The following is a 22,462-nucleotide window of genomic DNA, read 5'->3' as shown; positions in this document are numbered from 1 at the left end:
ATACAAAAAACTCACTTTGTATTCATTGGTAGGTCAAAAGGAGCTGATTACATCGCAATGAAACACGCTGTGAGCTTATACTGTAGATTGCCTATTTTCTCTATTTGTTTGACAATGCTTGACAATTTTGGAACAGTTTCGAAATTGCCTCCTATTATGAGACCCCCCAAAATGGGGGCGCCAAGTTGATAGTGTTTAAGATTCATTATCCTCAGTGGTGTAAAGTAACTAAGTACATTTACTTAAGTACTGTACTTAAGTACAATTTTGAGGTATTTGTACTTTACTTGAGTATTTCCAATTTCTACTCCACTACATCTCAGAGGCAAATATTGTACTTTTACTCCACTACAATGATTTGAAAACTTTAGTTACTTTTCAGATATACATTATTATATTATGAAACATGCATTAACCGCTTTAGTCCTATTTTATACCTAGGCTATTTGAAAATAGCTGATCTACAAGCCCACAAGTTGGTATATCCTGATATTGAATGCAAATTTCCTAAATGGTGATATCACATTTTGTTCAAATGTCAAGATCAAATATGGTCCCTGAGTGTACATGTAGTGTAGTGGTAACAATTGTAGAAGTCCTCGCTGTGTCTGTCCTGTACTAATGTTGCTAATGGTAACATTCATTTAATTTGTAGAATTTTGTGTTGACATTGTATCAAATAGTAGCCAGTGCAGCAATCCTGCCAGGTCTTCATCTGCTCTACATTAAGATCTTTCAAATAAATTCCTCTCAGGGCCAGAGAAAACACTGTAACAGCACTGCAGCGAGTATTATTTACAGTATGAGGCATTGACTCCAGAAACATTAGGGAGCGCTAGAACAACACTTTATGTCAGCAGGCATTTATTCAAACACTCTCATTGCAGCAGTCATTTTGGAAAGGCTGTAAGTCACCAACCATTACAGCCTTTACAATCAAATAAAAATGTTCCACAGATTTAATGATAGATATCAATTTTCTCTGATCAAAATGCCAAAAAAGTAAAAATAAATCCATCATTGTTCACTTACTTAGTTTGCCACCAAAATCACCCCTCCCCTCCACCTCACAGACAGAATGTCAGCCCTCTATTCACTCTCACACTCGTGCACTCTTAGATAGATAGTGGATTATTTAGCTACAAAGACTTGCACGTGTAGTGTCCATCTTATGAGCTTTTCATCCAAGGAACTCAGCTCAATGATAAAACAAAAAAAGCTGATTGATTTTAATGATTTTAAGCTGAAGAGCTCTTAATGTTTTGTAGATGAGTGTCTCTGTAGTATTGGACCGCGTCATCAGTAGACAGGCCTGGCCAGTCATCCCTGTAGTTGCACTGTACTTCTCACTCAATGTCGCCCTCTACTGGTGCCTCAGAGTTTAGAGAACTGAATGAGGTTCCTGTTGATCTCAGCCACGTTCCTGCAACCTGTTTGAAAATGGTACAGATAGAGACATCATCATTTGAAACATAACCAACAGGGTGACCTACTGGTGCAGTGCAGTGGTGTTTTTGGGGGGGGGTCCTGTTTTATTTATTTACTTTTTACCTTCCCTACACATGTCCTAAAAACAAATTCCCCCCAAAAATGTCAAACATTTAAAAAAAAATAGTTGAAACAGCTGACAGACAGTATGTAACGCGTTGTGAGGTTGTAGATGAACTAGGGCATAATTTTTGTACGTTTGGATCCCGGGGGAGACACCAAATGTCTCACTGTACCCCTGAACTATTGCAGACAGAGACTGTGTTGATTGTCCCACGTTAGCTGCTGCGGGACTATGTTCCATTGGAGATTAAACTGAGACCCTACACGCCAGGGTAGACTAGACTCACAAGAGCGTAGGCATGAATTTAGAAGTGTGTCGTGTGTGTATTGATATTATTATAGCATCATTGTTTGGGGAAATAGCTTAAACATGAAAACCTTGTGGTTTCCCTGTGACGGCTGTAAAAGCCATTGTCATTTCTCAAGTCACTTCTTGCCTTATATCTTTCAAATTCTATTCTTTCGAATAGAATTTCCTCGTAATTTGCAGGAAATGATGAACCACAGACTCTCCAGTCTCCAGCCTGCAGGCCACAGCATGGTTGCGTGTGCAGAGTGTTTGTATTTAACGTGACTCACCAGACAGAGCCATACACAGGCGGAACTCATCATTTAAGATCTGCAACACCTCTCGCACTCCCTCTTCACCCTGGAACGAGAAGGAGACAAACGCTCATTTCACTTGAAATGTGTGATGCAATCATATGAGGTGAAATCAGACTTCTTTTTTTTTTACACCAAATTCTCACAAGATTGAATGCTCAAGGTGGTCTTTAGCGTTATGTCTTGTGTTCGGCTCCTCAGACATTGTAGCAGCATTAGTAATAATAATAATAAAAGAAACAAGAAAAATAAGAGGAGGGGGCATTATTATAAAGAGAACAGTTTTGTCCTAGCACTTAAGGTGTTTGAAGGTGTTTGTACGCCACGTTTGTTTGTACTCCTAGGTTATCAACATCTAATGGAAACATAATATATGTGAGTATGCAGATGCCGTAAAGTGCCAGCGAGCTTTGATGTCTTGGATGGTGGGAAGGTCACATCTGTTGGTGCGCTCGGCTGTCTACTACACCAAGACTGGTATTCCGCTTCTGCGCTCTGAGAAAGGGGTATGGTTCCATGCATTGTCTGTGGCAAGGAATGTGACCTCACTGCGACAGAAGCGCAGAGCCAGCAAAATGTGGTGCGGAAAAAGTTGAGGAAAGTTCAACTTTATCACTGAGGTTTGCGGCAAGACAAAGCGTCATCCTATCAGAAGTTGCATACAGTATACACAAGAAAGTGACGTGGATGTTTTGTACTTTTTGTACACACCCATTGAACCCATGAAAACGCTTGCTGTTGGTGTGAATTCAGCGTTGCTGACCTTTGTCTGTGTCAAAGAAATATCTACCAACAGTGAAGACAATCTTTAACCAATTAATGATATACTTGGTTGACCATAGTCCTCCAGGGGTCCATACTAGGCAAGCAGGTCCCCTCCTTTTCTCCCCTCTATACCAAATATCTTCACAGAAAATTGCCTATCTACAAGCTCACAGGCCATCGCAACGCAATGCAATGTGTTGTGAGCTTGTAGATAGGATATTTTGGGTGAATGTTTGCCCAAGAATTGGGACACTAGGGTTTACTTTAGGCTGTTAACTCTCTGTGATCTCGCAATCAGTAATTAGTAGACAAGACGGCCCACATCACACACTCCCTGTGGTTTCATGTTCCTTCACCAGCCCTTAGATTCTAGTGGTGTAAAGTAACTAAGTACATGTACGCGTTGTGAGCTTGTAGATCTGCTATTTTCAAAGGATTTTATACATTTTGAAAACATGAAATGAAGGATTTCTGCATAATGACTACTTTTACTTTTGGTACTTTAAGTACATTTTGATGCCAACACTTATGTACTTTTACTCATGTACATTTTGAATTCCGGACTTTTACTTGTAACGGAGTATTTCTACATTGCCGTATTGATACTTTTACTTAAGTAAAACATTTGAGTACTTTTTCCACCACTGTTAGATTCCCTACTGCAGGGTTGCTAGATATACATAACCCCACACAAAAGGACATTGGAGATGCAGATTTCTACAATTATGCTCCCAGATCATAGAACACCTTACTTAAAGACCTCTGTTGACCTCTGTTGAGGTCTTTATATGACACTTAAAAACATATGTTTTTAACCTAGTCTTTCTACAGTACTATTTCTCACTATTTTAAGTCATTTTATTGTCCATTTCCATAATTGTTCTGTTTAACTTTGTTATTGATTTATTATGTGCTTTACTAAAGGATTTTAGCCGTGTTTTTCTTTCTTTGTTATTGCAAAGCACTTTGTTTTTCTTATTTGCTTACTTTCAATCTGTTTTCAGTTTTTCTTAGCTCTTTAATGTACAGTAGCAGGCTTTGAGCAGCATGATTTGTATGAAAGGTGCTATTATTATTATTATTATTATTATTATTATTATTATTATTATTATTATTATTATTATTATAAGTCATAGCTGATCGTTTCTACTTTGTAGTTGTCTAGTTTGTTGAATATGATTAGTGACAGAAATACTATTAGACTGTTTTAAACTACAACTAAAATCATCACACACGCACACACACGCGTGCACACGCGCAGGCACACGCACACTGGTTGTGTTACCTTGTAGGCCAGACCCCATACGGCTGGTCTGCCAATGAACACACACTTGGCTCCCAAGGCCAGGGCCTTCAGCACGTCACTGCCTGTCCTGATGCCTCCGTCCAGATACACCTCGATCCGGCCCTGTACCGTGTCCACGATCTCAGACAGGGCATCTATCTGTAGAGAGAGAGAGAGAGAGAGAGAGAGAGAGAGAGAGACAGACACATAGAGAGAGACAGAGAGAGAGAGAGAGGGGGAGAGAGAGAGAGAGATCCCCGATTGTACCAGGAAAACAAAGACATTTTCATTATAAAAAATTAACAATTTAAAACCTATATGGTTGACTGGAGTTCCTCAGGGCTCTATACTAGTGTCTTTTCTTTTTTCTGTTATTGTATACACTGCCATTGTTGAATATCATCCTATCTGGCAGATAGGCTGATGGCAGTCAGCAAGGCCAATGTCTTCAGTCACTGATGTACAGCTGATGTATATCGGTGCATCCCTATCACCCTCAGTATCATAACCAGACGATGTAATCCAACATTATTTAACTCGACCTTTACTCGAGGTAACCTAACCAAAATTAACCTAACATATCACCACGACAGCCAAATGTACAATCAATAGACTGTATGTTATCCTGTCTCTGACTGTCTGTTTATTTAGGATCCCCACTAGCTGTTACACCACCTTCTTCCTGGGGTCCACAGAACAATATACAAACAACAGAGTGGTTAATCTGATTCATTGATTTTGTCCAAATCAATAAACAAATTATTGAAATTTTTACATTTTAGATTTAGCTTAGGGTCTCAGTTTAAACTCCACGGACACCATGACATGGCACATTGTCCCGCAGCAGCGATTGCATTTGTGACTATATCTACACCAGTGGCTCTCAAAGTGGGGTCTGGGGACCACAGGGGTACTTGAGGGGATTCCAGTAAAAATTATGGCCCTATGCCAAATGGACTCCATTTGGTGTTAAACTAGAAATGTATGTGCTCCTCGGAGCACATACATGTCTCCACCAGGACAGGTAGCTTATTGTGGGCCAGCAATGTTTCTTGGCATTCGGATGATGATTCCCGCGATTGTCATGATTTGAGGCATTTTGTTCAAAATGGGCCACTATTTTGGACAAAATCTGTAGGAGTAATATTTTTAAAAATCTATAATTCGGCCTCCTGGTGGCGCTATAACAGGCCGATGTGAAAGATTTGGGGCAGAGGTTTTTCCTTGGCTTCCAGGGAGTGTGCGTGCAAAAGTTTCACGCCAATCGGTGCAACGGTGCAATAGATAAGCTGCTCACAGAAATCTGGCTGTTATAGCGCCACCATCAGGCCGATTTGAAAAAAATGTAGGGTGGCATTTCTTGCTTGAGACAATTAACACCAAAGATTCGTCTGTTTTAGACGCAAGAAAGAGTATAGTGCTACTGCAGTCTGACCGTGGCGGGTCCTCCGTCCAGCTGCCGGCCTCCGTGGTTGGACACGATGATCCCCTGGACGCCGTGCTCCACGGCCAGCTCGGCGTCCTCCTTGGTGAGGATGCCCTTGATGATGATGGGCAGACGGGTGAGAGACTGCAGCCAGTAGACGTCCTTCCAGCTGATGGAGGGGTCCAGGGTGTTGGCAGGCATCCCGTACTCCTCGGCGTTCGTTGCCTCTTGCTTTTTACAGGGACAATGCAGGACAGATGTAATGCTGAGAAATGCACTTTTACCCAGATTTCTTTACTTAATTAACCCACTTGGACCCTATAGCATCCGTTCTGGGGTGAACGTTCAGTGAAACTATCAGATAGTTGGGACTTCGGCCAACTAGGGCTTAAAAGGATAGTTCACCCCCAAAATGACTTTCTATCGATTAGTTTTTTGTCGCATTCCTAAGCCAATTATTTGATTACCAGTGGACAGTACTCAAATTCTTTACTTAAGTAAAAGTACCAATACTGCAAAATAAAAATACTCTGTTACAAGTAAAAGTCCAGAATCCAAAAATTACTTGAGTAAAAGTACAAAAGTATTGGCATCAAAATGTACTTAAAGTACCAAAAGTAAAAGTACTAAAATGTTTGAAAATAGCAGATCTACAAGCTCACAACGCGTCGCTAAGCGACGCGTTGTGAGCTTGTAGATCGGCTATTTTCAAATAGCCTATGTATTAAATAGGCCTAAAGTGGTTAATGTATGTTTCATAATATGATAATTTACATCTGCAAAGTAACTAGTAACTGAAGTTCTCAAATAATTGTAGTGGAGTAAAAGTACAATATTTGCCTCTGAGATGTAGTGGAGTAGAAGTAAAAGTATAGGAAATTAGAAATACTCAAGTAAAGTACAAATACCTCAAAATTGTACTTAAGTACAGTACTTAAGTAAATGTACTTAGTTACTTTCCACCACTGCCGGTAGGAGACACAAAGGAGACTCTTTGTGTCTCCAATCGGAACCGCTGCCGGTCATCAAATTATTGGCATAGGAATGTGACAAAAACAAAAAAAATATTCATGTCTCCATAGGTTGAGTAATCGATAGGAAAAAAGTCATTTTGTGGGTGAACTATCCCTTTAAGTGGTTAAGTAAAAGTAAACTACGTCTACATCAGTAAAAAAAGAGAGCGTAAAATGTTTAGTGCTCCACTATAATACCTGGAACATGCCGTCAAAGTTCTTGACCTTGAGGTGCGGCGGCAGCTTGAACTGGTTGCGGATGTCGTTGCGGCGCTTCCCGGTGTAGGGCACGTCCACGGTGAGCACCAGGGCCTTGTAGCCCAGCGCCTCCACGCGGTGCACGATCTGCTCCGACAGCTTCCGGTCGCGGTACACGTACAGCTGGAACCAGCGGTAGCCGTTGGGCGCCGCCGCCACGATCTCCTCCACCGAGCAGGTGGAGTAGGTGCTGCTGATGTAGCAGGTGTTCACCGCCTCCGAGGCTGTTTTTTTGGGGAGGAGGAAAAGGAGATGGAGGGTGTGTGTGTGTGTGTGTGTGTGTGTGTGTGTGTGTGGGGGGGGGGGGGTGTTAGGATAGGGTAAGTCTTTTGGCGCATTCCTCTGGTAGCTCCGTTGTCATTACAACGTCGCCCTATGGTCCGTTAGGAGCTGTGGTGTAAAGTAAGTACTAAGTACTCAAGTACTGTACTTAAGTACAATTTTGAGGTATTTTTTACTTTACTGGAGTATATCCAATTTTCAGTACTTTTATTTGAAAACTGTTAGTTACTAGTTACTGTGTAGATTTTGACAAAACAATTATGACAAAACATACATTAACCACTTCAGCCCTATATATATTTCGGCCTTTTTAAATAGCCGATCTACAAGCGTAGATCTGCTATTTTCAAGATTTTTATACATTTTAAAACTTGTGAAATGGGACATTCTACTTTTGGCACTTTTAAATACATTTTGATACCAATAATTTTGTACTTTTACTCAATCACATTTTGAATTCTGGACTTTTACATCTACTTTGCAGTATTGATACTAATACTTAAGTAAAACATTTGAGTACTTATTCCACCACTGGTTAGGAGTGCTAACAGACCATAGACACAGAACATGCACTCGGTCAATCATAAAGGACAGTACTGTACAAGTGAACACAAATGCTCGCTCTCACGCTCTCGCTCTCTCACCCCTGGCTGTGGCCACCTCTCCTTCATGCCAGGCCAGACAGTGGAAGGCGGTTGGCGCGATGCCGACTGGGAAGCTGATCTCTGTTCCCTGCACTGTGGTCCTGGTGTCACTCACCGACACGTCCCGCAGGATGCGTGGCCTCAGACGGATCCTGAACCAGGGAGGGAAACAGATATAGCATGAAGTAGTAGAGCAGTAATCTCTCAAGAACAGATTCTGCTCTGCGTTTGAAGTACAAACAGCAGAGGGCGCTGTTTTTCCTTCTCATTTGGTCTGGGTTCCCAGATTGGTAGAGCAGTGGTTCTCAACCTTTTCAGGCCACGACCCCCCCCCCCCACACAAAATAACCATATTTGAACTGGGGACCCCCACCCTGATAAGCACTCGGAATTGTAGGAGTTGAGGCATTACATTTAGTTTGTCTCGGTTCCACAGATAAATATTGTGAAAATAGCGGATCTACAAGCTCACAACGTGTCGTATCGTGACGCAATGCAAGCTTGTAGATCATCTATTTTCAGTGAAGAGATCGGCCGTACACCTAGTATGGAGCCCTGGGGCACCCCGGTCAACTAAGTATATAGGGATAAGTGCTAGCACCATATTTTAGTGCAAAAAGGTTACTTACTTAGACAATAGTTACAAATGGATAAATTAGCACAGAACTTTACTGTGTATTAAGTTATTGTTCTTGGCTGAGGTAATATCTTAGCTGGAGCCATAAAGGCGTGTACTACACAGTTTTATAAATGTGAAAACTCTACCCATTTTCAGCCATGAGAGTAATTTTTATACACACTTGAGTTAAATGAACACTTGATTTGTTCACCTTTCAAAGTTTGGTTTTGGTCAGTTTGTAGGGCAGTGAACACTTATTATGGGTGTATGTAAATGGTTAAATAATGAATGTGTTTTGTAATCTTGAAGCCCTTGAATCATGCAGTGAGAGTGTCCCTGAACTTGTGTATCTCTAATTGTTTTCTATGTCCTTGGGTGAGCACCTGTTCCTCGCCATTTTGTTTATCAGCAGACAGACACTGCTGCTAAGATGTGTTCTGTTGAGGGTCATTCAGACCGCTCCACAACGTTCTAATGCTTAAATCTATGCTCCGTCATACGATGGCAGCATGCAACGGCGTATTTCAGCGTAAGACACTGCAATAACATTATAAATTGGGTCAAAGGGTTTTATCTCGTCAAAACAATTTGGTCTGAACTAGGCCTCACACATACTTTACGATGGCAGAATTCTGCTAATGTCCTTGAACCGTATAACATATAGTACAAATGTATTGACTATATTTCACACATTATTGCAAATATATAAAAGACGGTCGGTAGTGTACTGTACCTACAGTATAAACATATCTTTTCTCAAATACATTACACATGGTAAGTATTTGAAACAGACGCACACACACACGCACAGTTTTTCTCTCCATACTGTTTGTCAGTAGATCTTGGTACAGTAGCTCCAGCTCTCTCAAGTACTTTAAAGGGATAGTTCACCCCCATGGAGACTTGAATTCATGGATATTTTTGTCACATTCATCAAATTATTGGCTTAGGAATGCGACACAAAAAAAATCTCCATGGTGTGACTAATCGATAGAAAAAAGTAATTTTTGGGGTGAACTATCCCTTTAACCAATTGTTTTGTATGTTATTGCTATATGAATCTGTACGTCTTTACTGTACCTTCTTAAATACTGTACATTTTTACCGTACCGTTTGTAAGCCACCAGATTATCATCCCTGGTGCAGCACTCGTCTGCTCCCGCAGCGTAGTAATCCCAGGTTGCCTTGGACAGATGTGACTTTGCGTACTCTTCAAAGTCTGTGAGGCATACCATAGACATCTCTGCACAGCGACCACCCTCTCTGTAGACGGGAACACAGAGCTTTTAGTACAGACTGCCAGTGGTGGAAAAAGTACACAATTTTTTTTTACTTAAAGGGCAAGACCACTTTGGTAGAGGTTTGTCTTGTGTATTTACCTTGCCATGATGTAACTCCAAAGGTGGACAAGAAATTAAAAATAATTGCTCCATTGATTAGAAATTGATCATTCAAAATATGCTCCTCATTGACTTACATTGTACGGTAAAACAGCTCTCAAAGTCACTCTTTTAGCACGTAAACAAACGCAAACAAAGTTTCAGACAATATAGAACATCACCAAACCCAGTACTGTTTTTTTTTTATATATAAAAATGTTAACTTTCGGTTGATTTTGCTATTTTTATTAAGAAGAAAACCCGGACTGGATTCGCGGATCCGGATCCGGATCTTCAAATAGTAAAATCAGCAGGAAGTTAACACTTTTATTAAAAAAACAAACAGTACTGGGTTTGGTGATGTTCTATATTGTCTGAATCAGCTTTGTTCGTTTACGTGCTAAAAGAGTGACTTTGAGAGCTTTTTTACCGTACAATGTAAGTCAATGAGGAGCAAATTTAGAATTATCAATTTCTAATCAATGGAGCAATTATTTTTGATTTCTTGTCCACCTTTGGAGTTACATCATGGCGAGGTAACTACACAACCCAAACCTCTACCAAAGTGGTCTTGCCCTTTAAAGTATCAAAAGTAGAAATTACTCATTATGCAGAATGTCCCATTTCACAAGTTTTCAAATGTATAAACATCTTTTGAAAATAGCAGATCTGTGCGACGCATTGTGAGCTTGTAGATCGGCTATTTTCAAATGGCCGAAATATATATAGGGCGGAAGTGGGTAATGTATATTTTGTGATAATAATCTAAATCTACAAAGTAACTAGTAACTAAAGTTTTCAAATAATTGCAGTGGAGTAAAAAGTACAATATTTGCCTCTGAGATGTAGTGGAGTAGAAGTAAAAGTACAAAAAATTGGAAATACTCCAGTAAAGTAAAAATACCTCAACATTGTTTTTAAGTACAGTACTTGAGTAAATGTACTTAGTTACTTTACACCACTGCAAACTGCTGTCAGGAATGCAGTTAAGCTCAGCCCAATAGTGCAGGAATGAGCAGGCATGAATTGTGGGGCAAAACAGGTTCACTAGATCAATGGTTCTCAAACATTTTCACGCCAAGGGCCCCAAAACTTTTAGGTATTTGGCCACAGACCCCCTTTTGAAAAGATGTTGTGCCAGGCACCCCATAAGAGAAACTGTGTCAATTTGTTTAAAAAAATATCCAATAAATACAATTGAGCTTAAGTGGTTAAACTGTTCCTCAATTTGCTGGGGACCCCCTGGAACCCCCTCAAGGACCACTGGGGGTCCCCGTTCCCTACTTTGAGAAGCACTACACTACATAACAGGCTGAGTGTAGGAACACGACACACGGGCACAGATACAGGCAGGATTCAGACAATAATTGCCAGAACAACAGGCTACATAAACACACTGACAGAAACGGATGATCAGACAAACACTCTACATAGTATGGCTTTAAGAAAGTAACAGCCAATGAATCTGTATCTCTGACCAATGTTGAGAAACTTTGTCAGTTGAATTATTACACTCACTGTTGAGAAGAGAGCACAATAATATCTCTTTTCGGTGTTACACATCATAAACACTATCGATGTTAGTTCACAAACTCCACAACGATTAAGGATTAACCTACAGTATGTAACCCTGTGCAACAAAGCTGTACATTTGAAGAATAAATCAATAAATTGATAAACTACAAGATGGTTTCGTGCGCAGCATAGAAAAACTGCTGTAGTATTACCAAGGCAAGGCAAGTTTATTTGTACAGCACATTTCAACAACAAGGCAATTCAAAGTGCTTTAGATTAAACATTAAGCTTTAAGGACATTTGAAAACAATACAATTAGTAAATAAATAACCCTCAATAAAAGGCAGGACGGTTTTTAGCTTTGATTTAAAAGAACTGAGAGTTGTAGCAGACCTGCAGTTTTCTGGGAGAGTTTGTTCCAGAAACTGAAGAGTACCAAAGAGTTTCCCAAACTTAAAACTTGAAGAAGTTGTGGAATGTAGACCAATATACAACTTAGATCTGGTTTAAGTTTTTAAAAACATTTTTAAATGCCTCTTTGTATGATCCCTCCTTCCTAAAATAATGTGGTAGAGCAGCTTCGTGAATGACGTAGTCAGCCTGGACCATGAGATAAAAGTTCATCTGCTGTGTGTGAAGAATGTACTCTGAACTCCATTATTGATTAACATTAAATCAGCTAAAACCTACCACATCTAGAATGGAGAAGAAAAATAGGTGGTAAAAGCCCCATAACAACGCTGGATCAACTGGTTTCAGACACATTTCAGATTGTTTGGGAATAAAAAAGAGGTTTTAAGCGACTCACCAGTTAGGCATCCACACTTTGGCGTTTCCCCCCCCCCTTAATTAATATTTTTAACAGAAATAAACCCTTGTGTCCATGGCAATCTATGTGTTCCCTGTTTTAGCTTTGGGTGGGTCAGAATCAAACCTTCAGAGAGATGCGTGCTAACTGTGTGTGTGTGTGCGTGTGTGCATGTGCGCGTGTGCGTGCATGTGACCTGTGCATGAACCCTACTCTTATTGTGTTTACACCGGCTGGAAAGTGCTGATGGGGATGACAGCCATGAGCACAAGAGGCACACATGTACAAGAGACCATAGTATGTTATACTATGACAATACTGTACTGTATATACATGTATGTACAAGGGACCATAGTATACATAGTATGTTATATACTATGATGACAATATACTGTATTTATGTATATATAAGGGACCATAGTATGACATGTTATACTATGACAATATACTGTATATACATGTACTGTATGTACAGTACAAGAGACCAAAGGATGACATGTTACACTATTCCAATGTATAGTACTAGAGGTCCGGGCGCCCGTCTCTAGCGAGGGCTCGCTTATTATCTAGCGAGGGCTCGCTTATTATCTAGCGAGGGCTCGCTTATTATCTAGCGAGGGCTCTAGCGAGGGCTCTAGCGAGGGCTCGCGGCTGCGTTGAGACACTGGCGTGTTTGAATGTTTTGTGTGGGATGTAAATGACATATTAGCGTGAGTGTGGTGTGATAGAGAGACATGAGCAAAGTGAAAGCAATATGTACGTATGTACGCGTATGTTGTTGTTGTGGGGAGATTACAAAAGCGGCTGCGTGGTGTTGGTTTCGGTTTCGGGTTTCGCTACGTCCATGCATGCGCATGTGCAGTTATTACAAACAAACTGCCTGCAGGCAGACTGCCTGCAGGCAGTGGCACTCCGCGCATGGGCAGATATGCCAATTGTAATATAGTATGTATGACATACTGGCTAACTCATGTGAGGCTTTGTATGATTTTGTAGTCAAAACTCTACTTCTTCTCCGATCTATTTCTACTATTATATTTTATAATGGTAAAAAAATCTCTAGTGTACTCACCGATTACAACTTGTAATGCTCATTCTCTTTCAACAGAACTTCTCTCCTGGTAGAGTCATAACCTGAAGAAAGAACAAAGAGGTAGACCATTTTTATTACTATCACATTACTTGTACTATTATTACTATGCAATACTCATATTGTTACTATATTATAAGAGCTACTTCAGTCAGAACAGTTTTTAGGATACCGCTGCTGCAAGAAAAATTACGAAAGAGGTCAATCAGTTTGATTTCCTTTGATGATACTATTACCTACCACTTACTTATTACTAACGGGCCTTTTACTGTTAATTATTGTTGTTATAATTATTATAATAATAATAATTATTATTATTATTATTACTACTGTTGCTGTTACAACAACTACTACTTCTACCACTACATTTACATTACTGCAGTACTTCTTATACTACTACCAATTGCAGTACATTACTACAGTACCTCTCCTGCTATAACATTACTACTGCTACTACCACTGTCTACACTGTCTACACTGTCTACTAAGAATAAACCCAAGGTCACTTGAGGACCCATGGCCCTAGCCTTGAATGAACCATAATTCATAACCTCTTTCCTTGGCAGCAGCACAACATGAAACGGGAAACTATTTCTAATGATATACTTTGGATATTAATAAAGATGCGTTTGAGCCAGGGGATTATCTTGGAATATTATCAAAGTTAATATTCCAAAACACGCAGTCCCCTTTTAGAACTTCAAACTCAGAACGGTTGTATTATATTCTCCCGCTGAACTGGTGAAAATGAGTTTGGGCTGTGGTGCTGTATGTATGCCAAAGCTGTTGAACTATGAACACTTGAGGGCAGTACAATACCAAAGGAAAGCTCCCTTTTCAAATGGAACTTCACCTGCAGTGTCTCCAGAAGTAGGTACAATGTAAGTGTGTGTGTGTGTGTGTGTGTGTGTGTGTGTGTGTGTGTGTGTGTGTGTGTGTGTGTGTGTGTGTGTGTGTGTGTGTGTGTGTGTGTGTGTGTGTGTGTGTGTGTGTGTGTGTGTGCCTACTGCAGAAAAAAAACATCCATACGTATGACCACTGAGGGAAGTTCTGGTACACACAGATGATAGCACATACAAATACGCATATGGATTTATGTGAGCATTGCTAATGCTAATTGCATTATTATGTAAATATATTGTATAATTATTTCAAGATAGATTTCTAATATATTATTTATTTATTATAATGTATTATTATATCAAAATGTTTCCTAATGTTGTCCTATCAGCATGAAAAATCACCAGATAAATATACACAAAACTATAAGATTGTTTTGTATTGTGATTGTTAGCCCCCTGCATTCATGTATACAAATTATATCTTATCTAATTATTGTTATTGATTTATTGATATTGTTTATTGTCAAACACAATATTGACTCAGTAGATTAAGTCAGAATGTTTTGGTTTATATTATTGTGATTAATAACTAATTGTTTTGCAATCTACCTACCTATTCACGTATTTCTTTAGATATAAAAATGAAACTGGCAAAAGAAAAAAATTAGGAAGTAGAAAGCAATATGAGTTTTTTAACTCAGTATGAGTTTTTTAATGAGTTGTTAAACAACTAAGAGTTGTTTAAAATTGTCATTAAATATTTCAGTAGCCAATTAGATTTCAGAGTTGTACTTGTGTTCCCACCTTGTTACCATGACAACAAAGTAAAAAGCCAAAACTAGATGTCTGCTCCAGAAAATAAACTTTTTCAACAATGCAAATCAACTAGATTATTTCTAAAATTGCAGAGATAAATTGTGATAAAAGATGCAGACAATAATTTATGGCCTTTTTTTTAACTTGTGTGTATAAAAGCATTAAAACAATAACCCTTTATATTTGTTATTGCTAATATTTGTGTGTATGTTATGAAGGATTCGGGTTAGTTAGCCTACAGAAGTAAATATAAAAAGAAAAATCTAATTTGACAAACTGAAAAAAATAAAAAAAAACATTATTTTTGTACGTACGTGACCTTAAAATGTATTTTATATCTGCAAAGGTGTAAAATACCTGTTACCTCTTACATTTTATGTTTACCGTCCCTTTTTAGGGTTAAAATGTAATGCTGGTTCTCAAATAAATCATAAATAATTTAATATGAATTAATATGAATTAATATAAAATTAATATGCCATAATATATTATGTAATAGAATATATTTTTGAGTGAAAAAAACAAACTTTACTTTAATGTAGTTTTTGTGGCAATTATACTGTTTAAAAATTGAAAACTAAACGACAATCATGTTCAGGGTTTAGTGTAGTCAGTGAAGCAGTACAGTCATGAATTGATTTCTCCAATCAAAAATGTAATAATTTAAACACATAATCAAAGTAAATACTTGTGTAGGCTGTGATGTCATGGTATGTATGGTTGTAAGTCATTTGGATGGCTCAATTTCAATGGCTACTGAGCGCATAGTCCAACTCTGAACTTCTAGAATAACTGCTGCATGTTATTTATCCAAGAAAATATCTATGTTTGTCTATCTTTCTCAAGATTTCAGTATCAAACACAATCATTTCAGCAACATTGAAAATATTCTTGATCACTCTTTGTCGAACCGGAAGCAATTATATCATCTCTGTGGGGTGGAAACCTCATATGTCCCGTCCAAAATTGTTACTTTTCAGGATTCAAATAAAAAAATAGCAGATCTACAAACTCAAAACGGGTCGCTTCGCACCGCGTTTCAAGCTTGCAGATCTGCTATTTTTGATACTTTTGTGTGACGCCATGTAGTATGATCAAGTAGGGTGTTAATTTACGAAAAGAAAAACACAAAAAGTTAAAACATGGAGATGAGAGGTTTCTGCCAGACAGCAACGTTATAGATGTACTTTTTTAAGAGCGATATATCGTCATGACATGGCTGCCGTTTAAACTGGTAAAAAAAAAAGGAAAAAGACAGCTGAGCAACACACACACTGTCGCTGTATTCACTCACTCACTCACACACACACACACACACACAACACACACACACACACACACACACACACACACACACACACACACACACACACACACGCACAGGCACACACACACACACACACACACACACACACGCCGACCTCAGAGGAATCGAGCAACAGTTATGACCGTTTGGGATGAAATCAACCAGGGGGGGTGATTCTTACCTTGACCGGTCGTAGTTTTGTTGGCCTACGTGGGCTGTAGGACCCTCCTCTGAAATGACATGCGTTTAGCACGCATGGGACCGTGTCAGGGAGGGCTGCCCGGGCCCTGCGACCCTCCCATTGGGACAAGCCTTTTTGGTGCAAAAACCTTTTGATACGCCCACAGACAGTGGCTGAACACAAGCTATAAGCTAAGCCTCTCTGTCAGCACTCTGGGCCCCTGCCCTTCTCTTTGTGATAAAAGCACGGGGTGGGGTGGCATAGTAACACCGCGCTCACATCAATTGTTTGTTGTGCGAGTGTACACAGTAAAAATCCTCAGTGTTAATTTAACTCAGAGAGTGTGCAAAATGTAAGCCGCCGTTGTCCATTTGGAGTTACAAATGAGTAAATGAAACGCTGAGGATTTTACTGTGTACAGGGGCAATGCACAGTACAGACAGGGTGTGTGTCTCGTGTGCGATTGACTGTAGGTGTGTCTATATTTTGTGTGTGAGCCTGTGAATGTGTGACGTGTGTGCGTGTGTGCGTGTGTGCGTGTGTGCGTGTGTGTGTGTATGTGTGTCAACGGATGAGGGCTACTCCAGGGTGTAGATATTAATATCTCCCGTCCACAGTTTCATACTTAAAACTTTGTTCTGTAAGTTTCTGTGACGCCTGAACGTAACTGAATAAACACAAGCGCTTAATCATGATAAATGATCACCCTCTGGGTTTTTTCTTTTCTTTACTCTTTGGAGAGCGCACTGCAGAACACAGCAAAATCCGTAGTATTAGTTTAACCCTGAGAATGGAAAAAATGGACACCAAGGGCTCAGCAAGTAAGTTTGGCCTCAGACCAATTTTTTATCCTATGCCATTAGATGTCGGGCGAGACCATCATCTATAGGTAATTTAATTGCGACAGACAAACCATCTTATATAGAATGATTACTATCGCTATTAAAATTAATAAATAAAGATTTCTATGGCATAACAGCTTACTGATAGAAATGCGCGTGTAATCACATTTCACAGGTGCAGATAGAAATGCTTGTGTAAGCAATTTTGTGCTGACCACATCCTTGAATGTTGCACTTAGAGGGCATTTTAGGCAAGGCAACGCAAGTTTATTTGTATAGCAGATTTCAACAGCAAGGCAATTTAAAGTGCTTTACATAAAACATGAAGGATTTAGACTGAGTGTAAAAGAGACAAATATTCGTTTGCAAAATAACATTTTATATGGAGACAGTCCTCCTTTTCAAACAGAGAAGAACAAGAGCTCTTTCATGGAACGGGAGATCTTTGGTTGTTCAACGTCTCTTACAGAACGATATGGAGAGAAGCGGTGTATCGTTTAACGTGAAACATTTATTTAAACGCATGACGATGACTGCTCACTCGGCTGGCAGATGTGCTCAGCTTTGTCAATCTTGACTTGACTTTTGGATAACAACATACATACAGTATTACCCAGGAATTATAACTGCATATCTGTACATGACAATCAATATTTTTTTATTTTTTTTATTTATTTTTTTTAATTGAAAGGTCAGTGGTGGAAAAAGTACTCAAATTCTTTACTCTGTTACAAGTAAAAGTCCAGAATCAAAAAATGACTTGAGTAAAAGTACAAAAGTATTGGCATCAAAATGTACTTAAAGTACCAAAAGTAAAAGTATTAAAATGTTTGAAAATAGCAGATCTACAAGCTCACAACGCGTCGCTTCGCGACGCGTTGTGAGCTTGTAGATCTGCTATTTTCAAATAGCCTAGGTATAAAATAGGGCTAAAGTGGTTAATGTATGTTTCATAATATCATAATTTATATCTGAAAAGTAACTAGTAACTAAAGTTCTCAAATAATTGTAGTGGAGTAAAAGTACAATATTTGCCTCTGAGATGTACTGGAGTAGAAGTAAAAGTATAGGAAATTGGAAATACTCAAGTAAAGTACAAATACCTCAACATTTTACTTAAGTACAGTACTTAAGTAAATGTAATTAGTTACTTTCCACCACTGAAAGGTATATATATTTATAATTTATTTATAGTTTGTTTTTAGTTTTTTTGCCCATTTTTCTCCCCAATTTAGCCGTTATAACAAATGAATTTCTCCCCACACACATCTCTGTGTTGAGTCACCTACCAGTGAGGAGCCCCCACCGGGAGAACATAGAGCCGTCGTCCTACTCCTCCTTCCCCAAAACTCCCTGCTCACAGGTGCTGCTCCAGCCCGTAGGAGTATGTGCAGCGAAAATTCTCACCATCCCCGCCCCGGCTTCCCTCCCCCGAACACGGGCCAATTGTGTTTGTGTCGACAAAGCATGCGCCACGGTGGATTTTAAGTATTTTTTTATAGATTATACAGAATAAGCATATTATTTTATTATAGAGTAGTACAGACTGTTTTACCAAAAACAAAAGAAAAGAAAGCCATGTAGGCAATATATATAACAAATGGCACGGTTTTGAATTGAACATGAGCTCTTATTCGAGCCCAGGCGTACTTCCATGGTGTTAATATGAACCGCAGCAAGGGCCCGTTCTGCATCTCTTCTCCGACCCAACACACCCTCCCCATGGGCCCCCCACCCCCAAAGGCCCTAGCGCAGTGGTTCTCTGTAGACCCCCAGGGGTCCTTGAGGGGGTTCCAGGGGGTCCCCAGCTAAATGTGTTAATACATTTCAACCCCTTTATCCATATTTTATACATTAGCTATTCAAAAATAGCAGATGTACAAGCTCACAGCGCGTCACTTGAAAGAATGTGCATTTTTTAACACAAATCTTCTCTTCTGGGACAAAACATTTTCAGATGTGGGTTCACGGCCAAATATAATATCAACAAATATCTTGGCATGAAAAAGTTTGAGAACCACTGACCTGTGTAACCATATCGCCTGCACCATACTCATGCCCCTGGAGCAGCCTATACCTGAGTGTGAAGTTAGCTAAACTTTATCCACTTAAACCCTATATACTTTATTGACCGGAGTCCCCCAACGGTCCATACTAGGCCCCCTGCTTTTTTCACCTCTACAGCAAATGCATTTGGGGAAAATAGCAGATCTACGAACTCTTTGTAGATCGCACGTTGTTTGCATCAGAGTAAGGGTGCTAAGATTCATGTTATGAAACTGCTAGCTAGCGAGAGAAAAATGTCATCCAAATTTCTAAAGAGGAAAGTTGACAGTAGGGCTTCAACTATCGATAAATGTATTAGTGAATATTCTATCGATTACTTTATTTATACATTATTTTATTTTATATGTTTGTCACACAATGGTGTAGTGCAAAAATAGTGAAAATAGCTGATCTACAAGTTCAGAACGTGTCACATCGCGATGCGTTGTGAGCTTCTCATATTTTCACTATTTTAGATTTTTTGTTTTTACTCATGGCCTATAATGACTTGCCCAATAGTGATCGATTATTAATCGATTAAATCGATTAGCTCGATTAACTGTTGCACCCCTAGTTGACAGTGAAAACAGTGCGGTCAATAATGTGTTCATCAATGCAACACAGTGCCTTATCTATTGATTCCACTGTGAGGGGATCAGGCCCACAGTGCCTCCTGCTGCCTGATTCATGTGCCTGTCATTCACTCTTAAAGGGACACTTCACCCCAAAAACACTTTGTTTCAATGGATTAGTCACCCCATGGAGACTTGAATTCATGGATATTTTTTTAGTTTTTTGTCTCATTCCTAAGACAATAATTTGATGACCGGCAGCGGAGACACAACGAGTCCGTTGTGTCTCCTACCGGAACCGCTGCCTACCGGTCCGCTGGTCATCAAATTATTGTCTTAGGAATGAGACAAAAAGTAAAAAATATCCATGAATTCAAGTCTCCATGGGGTGACTAATCCATTGAAACTACGTTTTTTTTGGGGGATACAAGTATATTGTTGCTGTCGGGCAGAAACCTCTTATCTTCATATTTTAACTTTTTGTGTTTTTTTCTTAAATTAATGCCCTACTCGATCATACTACAGTGTCACACAAAAGCATCAAAAGTAGCAGATCTGCAAGCTTGGTAACGCAGCGCGAAGCGACGCGGTTTGAGCTTGTAGATCTGCTACTTTTGCTATTTTTGAATTTGAATCCTGAAAAGTAACAGTTTTGGACATATGAGGTTTCCACCCGACAGAGACGATATGAAGCATTCTACATGCAGGTTTGGGTAGATTCTCCATTTGGACATATATATATATAGCCTATATGTGGGACTGTGAGTCCAGTATTGTAAATTATTTACAAAATAGTTTGCCTGGCATTGCAACACCATTGTATAAAATAGTAGAATAGAACAGGGCTTAAAGGTGGTGTAAGTGATTTTTATTTTAAATGTTTTGTTCAATTAAGTGTTAATAGTAATCATTGCTATAGACTAGAGAGTGTTTGTTCAGTAACAGGGCTCTCCCAGTGTCTCCAGCTCTTTAGTAAATAGAAAATACATTTTCAGTTTAGGGATACCAATTTTGGACAGAGAACTCATACAGGATACAGGATGAATAAATGAAATTGGAAGTGATGAAAAAAACAACAACAAGCAGATCAAATTGGAACTGGAACACTATAAAACTGAAGCTGATAAAATGATCTTTGTGGGCTTCTCTCTCCCGATTAGCCCATTGACTGCCAATCGCGTAGATCTACGCGAACCTATTTAAAGCCGCCACGTGCCAGTCGCGTAGATCTACGCCAACTTAAAAAAAAAAAAAAAAAAAATTGACCCAAAGACCAAGGACATTTTTCGAAGATCTAGACTCCTATCCACTTCCTTGTTAACTTAAAACTTAAACATTCTGTATCTCGGCTCCTGAGTACTTCTTTTTTTTTTCAATGAAAAATCTCTGGCAGTGGGCAAACACGGCCAGAAATAATTCAGGCAGTGAATGAGTTAAATATAATTGAAAATGTATTTTCTCTTTCTTAAAGAGCTGTAATGATGGGGACAGACCCCTGTTACTGAACAAACACACAGTGATTACTATCAGAATATAGAGCTTAACTTGTGTGCGTTGCTTCGTCGCTTCGCGCCGCATTTCGAGCTTGTAAATCTGCTACTTTTGATCCTTTTGTGTGACGCTGTTGTATGATCAAGTAGGGGTGTTAATTTCACAAAAAGAATATGGAGATAAGAGGTATCTGACTCAACAGCAATGAAATAATAATAATAATAATATATATAATATATAATAAATCACTTACACCCCCTGCCTGATGTACATAGAGCCCAGCGGTGCAGACCAAGCAGTGTTGCCAGGTCTGCTAATTATAAGTGACTTGTTTGTCTATAAAGTCGGTTGAAAATATTGGTAGTTGCTAGCTTATTTGGGCCTGCTTCCTAAATGTTGTTTAAACCAATGGTTCTCAAACATTTTCATGTCAAGGACCCCCCAAATGAATATGTATTTGTCTGCGGACCCCCCCCATCTACAAAAAGTTTATGCCAGGGACCCCCATACCAGATTTGTGTTGTTAAAAACTTTCACTTTTCCCCATTTTTGGGGGGGAAAATAGCCAATGTATATAAATTATATTATTATTATATATATTATAATTGTATATTTAAAGTGCTCGTGTGGCGGCTGTGGCCTATAGTTAGTTCTTTTGGGCTTGTTTTCATAGCCCTGATTTCTCGCAAAATCTGGCAACACTGCCAACCAAGGCTCTCCTCTGGAAGTGTCAAACGTGTCAAAGATGGTGTGCATGCACTGACAGGTGTTATGACGGCTCTATCTGTATAAAAGACAGATGTCCCTATACCTTTCATATCATAACTCTGTTTTCAGCTTGTTATGCTTGGTCCCCTGGCCCAAAATTTTTTTTACGGATAGACGTAGAGCAAGAGTGCAAGAGAAAATAAAGAGAGAGGGGGGGGGGGGGGGGGGACTGTATCAGTGCCACAGTTGTGTGAACTCGCCACGAACGTAACAAAACGCCCCGAGAAGTTGTTCAAGCATTTTAAAACAGCAGGTTGGGCGCAGTGATGTTAAATTAGATTCCCGTCTCTCTTATTTCATTAGGACATTCTGAATTGAATTTACTCTTTGTAAATGTAATGTTTTCAGTAACAAAACCGG

General features: G+C 39.3%; 1 protein-coding gene across 1 annotated transcript; it reads right to left on the bottom strand.

Moving 5' to 3' along the window:
* Positions 1-858: 858 nt before the first annotated feature.
* hao2 (hydroxyacid oxidase 2 (long chain)) lies at positions 859-13,243 on the bottom strand (the record flags this gene model as incomplete). Its single annotated transcript, XM_080412691.1, has 8 exons — positions 859-1,430; positions 2,131-2,200; positions 4,205-4,363; positions 5,640-5,861; positions 6,842-7,125; positions 7,828-7,979; positions 9,557-9,709; positions 13,221-13,243. The coding sequence occupies 8 exons, from the start codon at positions 13,241-13,243 to the stop codon at positions 1,375-1,377; spliced, it is 1,119 nt and encodes a 372-aa protein (XP_080268817.1). The 3' UTR covers positions 859-1,374.
* Between the last annotated feature and the right edge of the window lie 9,219 nt (positions 13,244-22,462).

The sequence above is a fragment of the Gymnoscopelus braueri genome (genome assembly GCF_963280865.1).
Source record: "Gymnoscopelus braueri genome assembly, chromosome: 18".
Taxonomy (NCBI): Eukaryota; Metazoa; Chordata; class Actinopteri; order Myctophiformes; family Myctophidae; genus Gymnoscopelus; species Gymnoscopelus braueri.
Note: the sequence above shows the minus strand (reverse complement) of the source record. Positions and strands in the feature narration are given on the sequence as shown.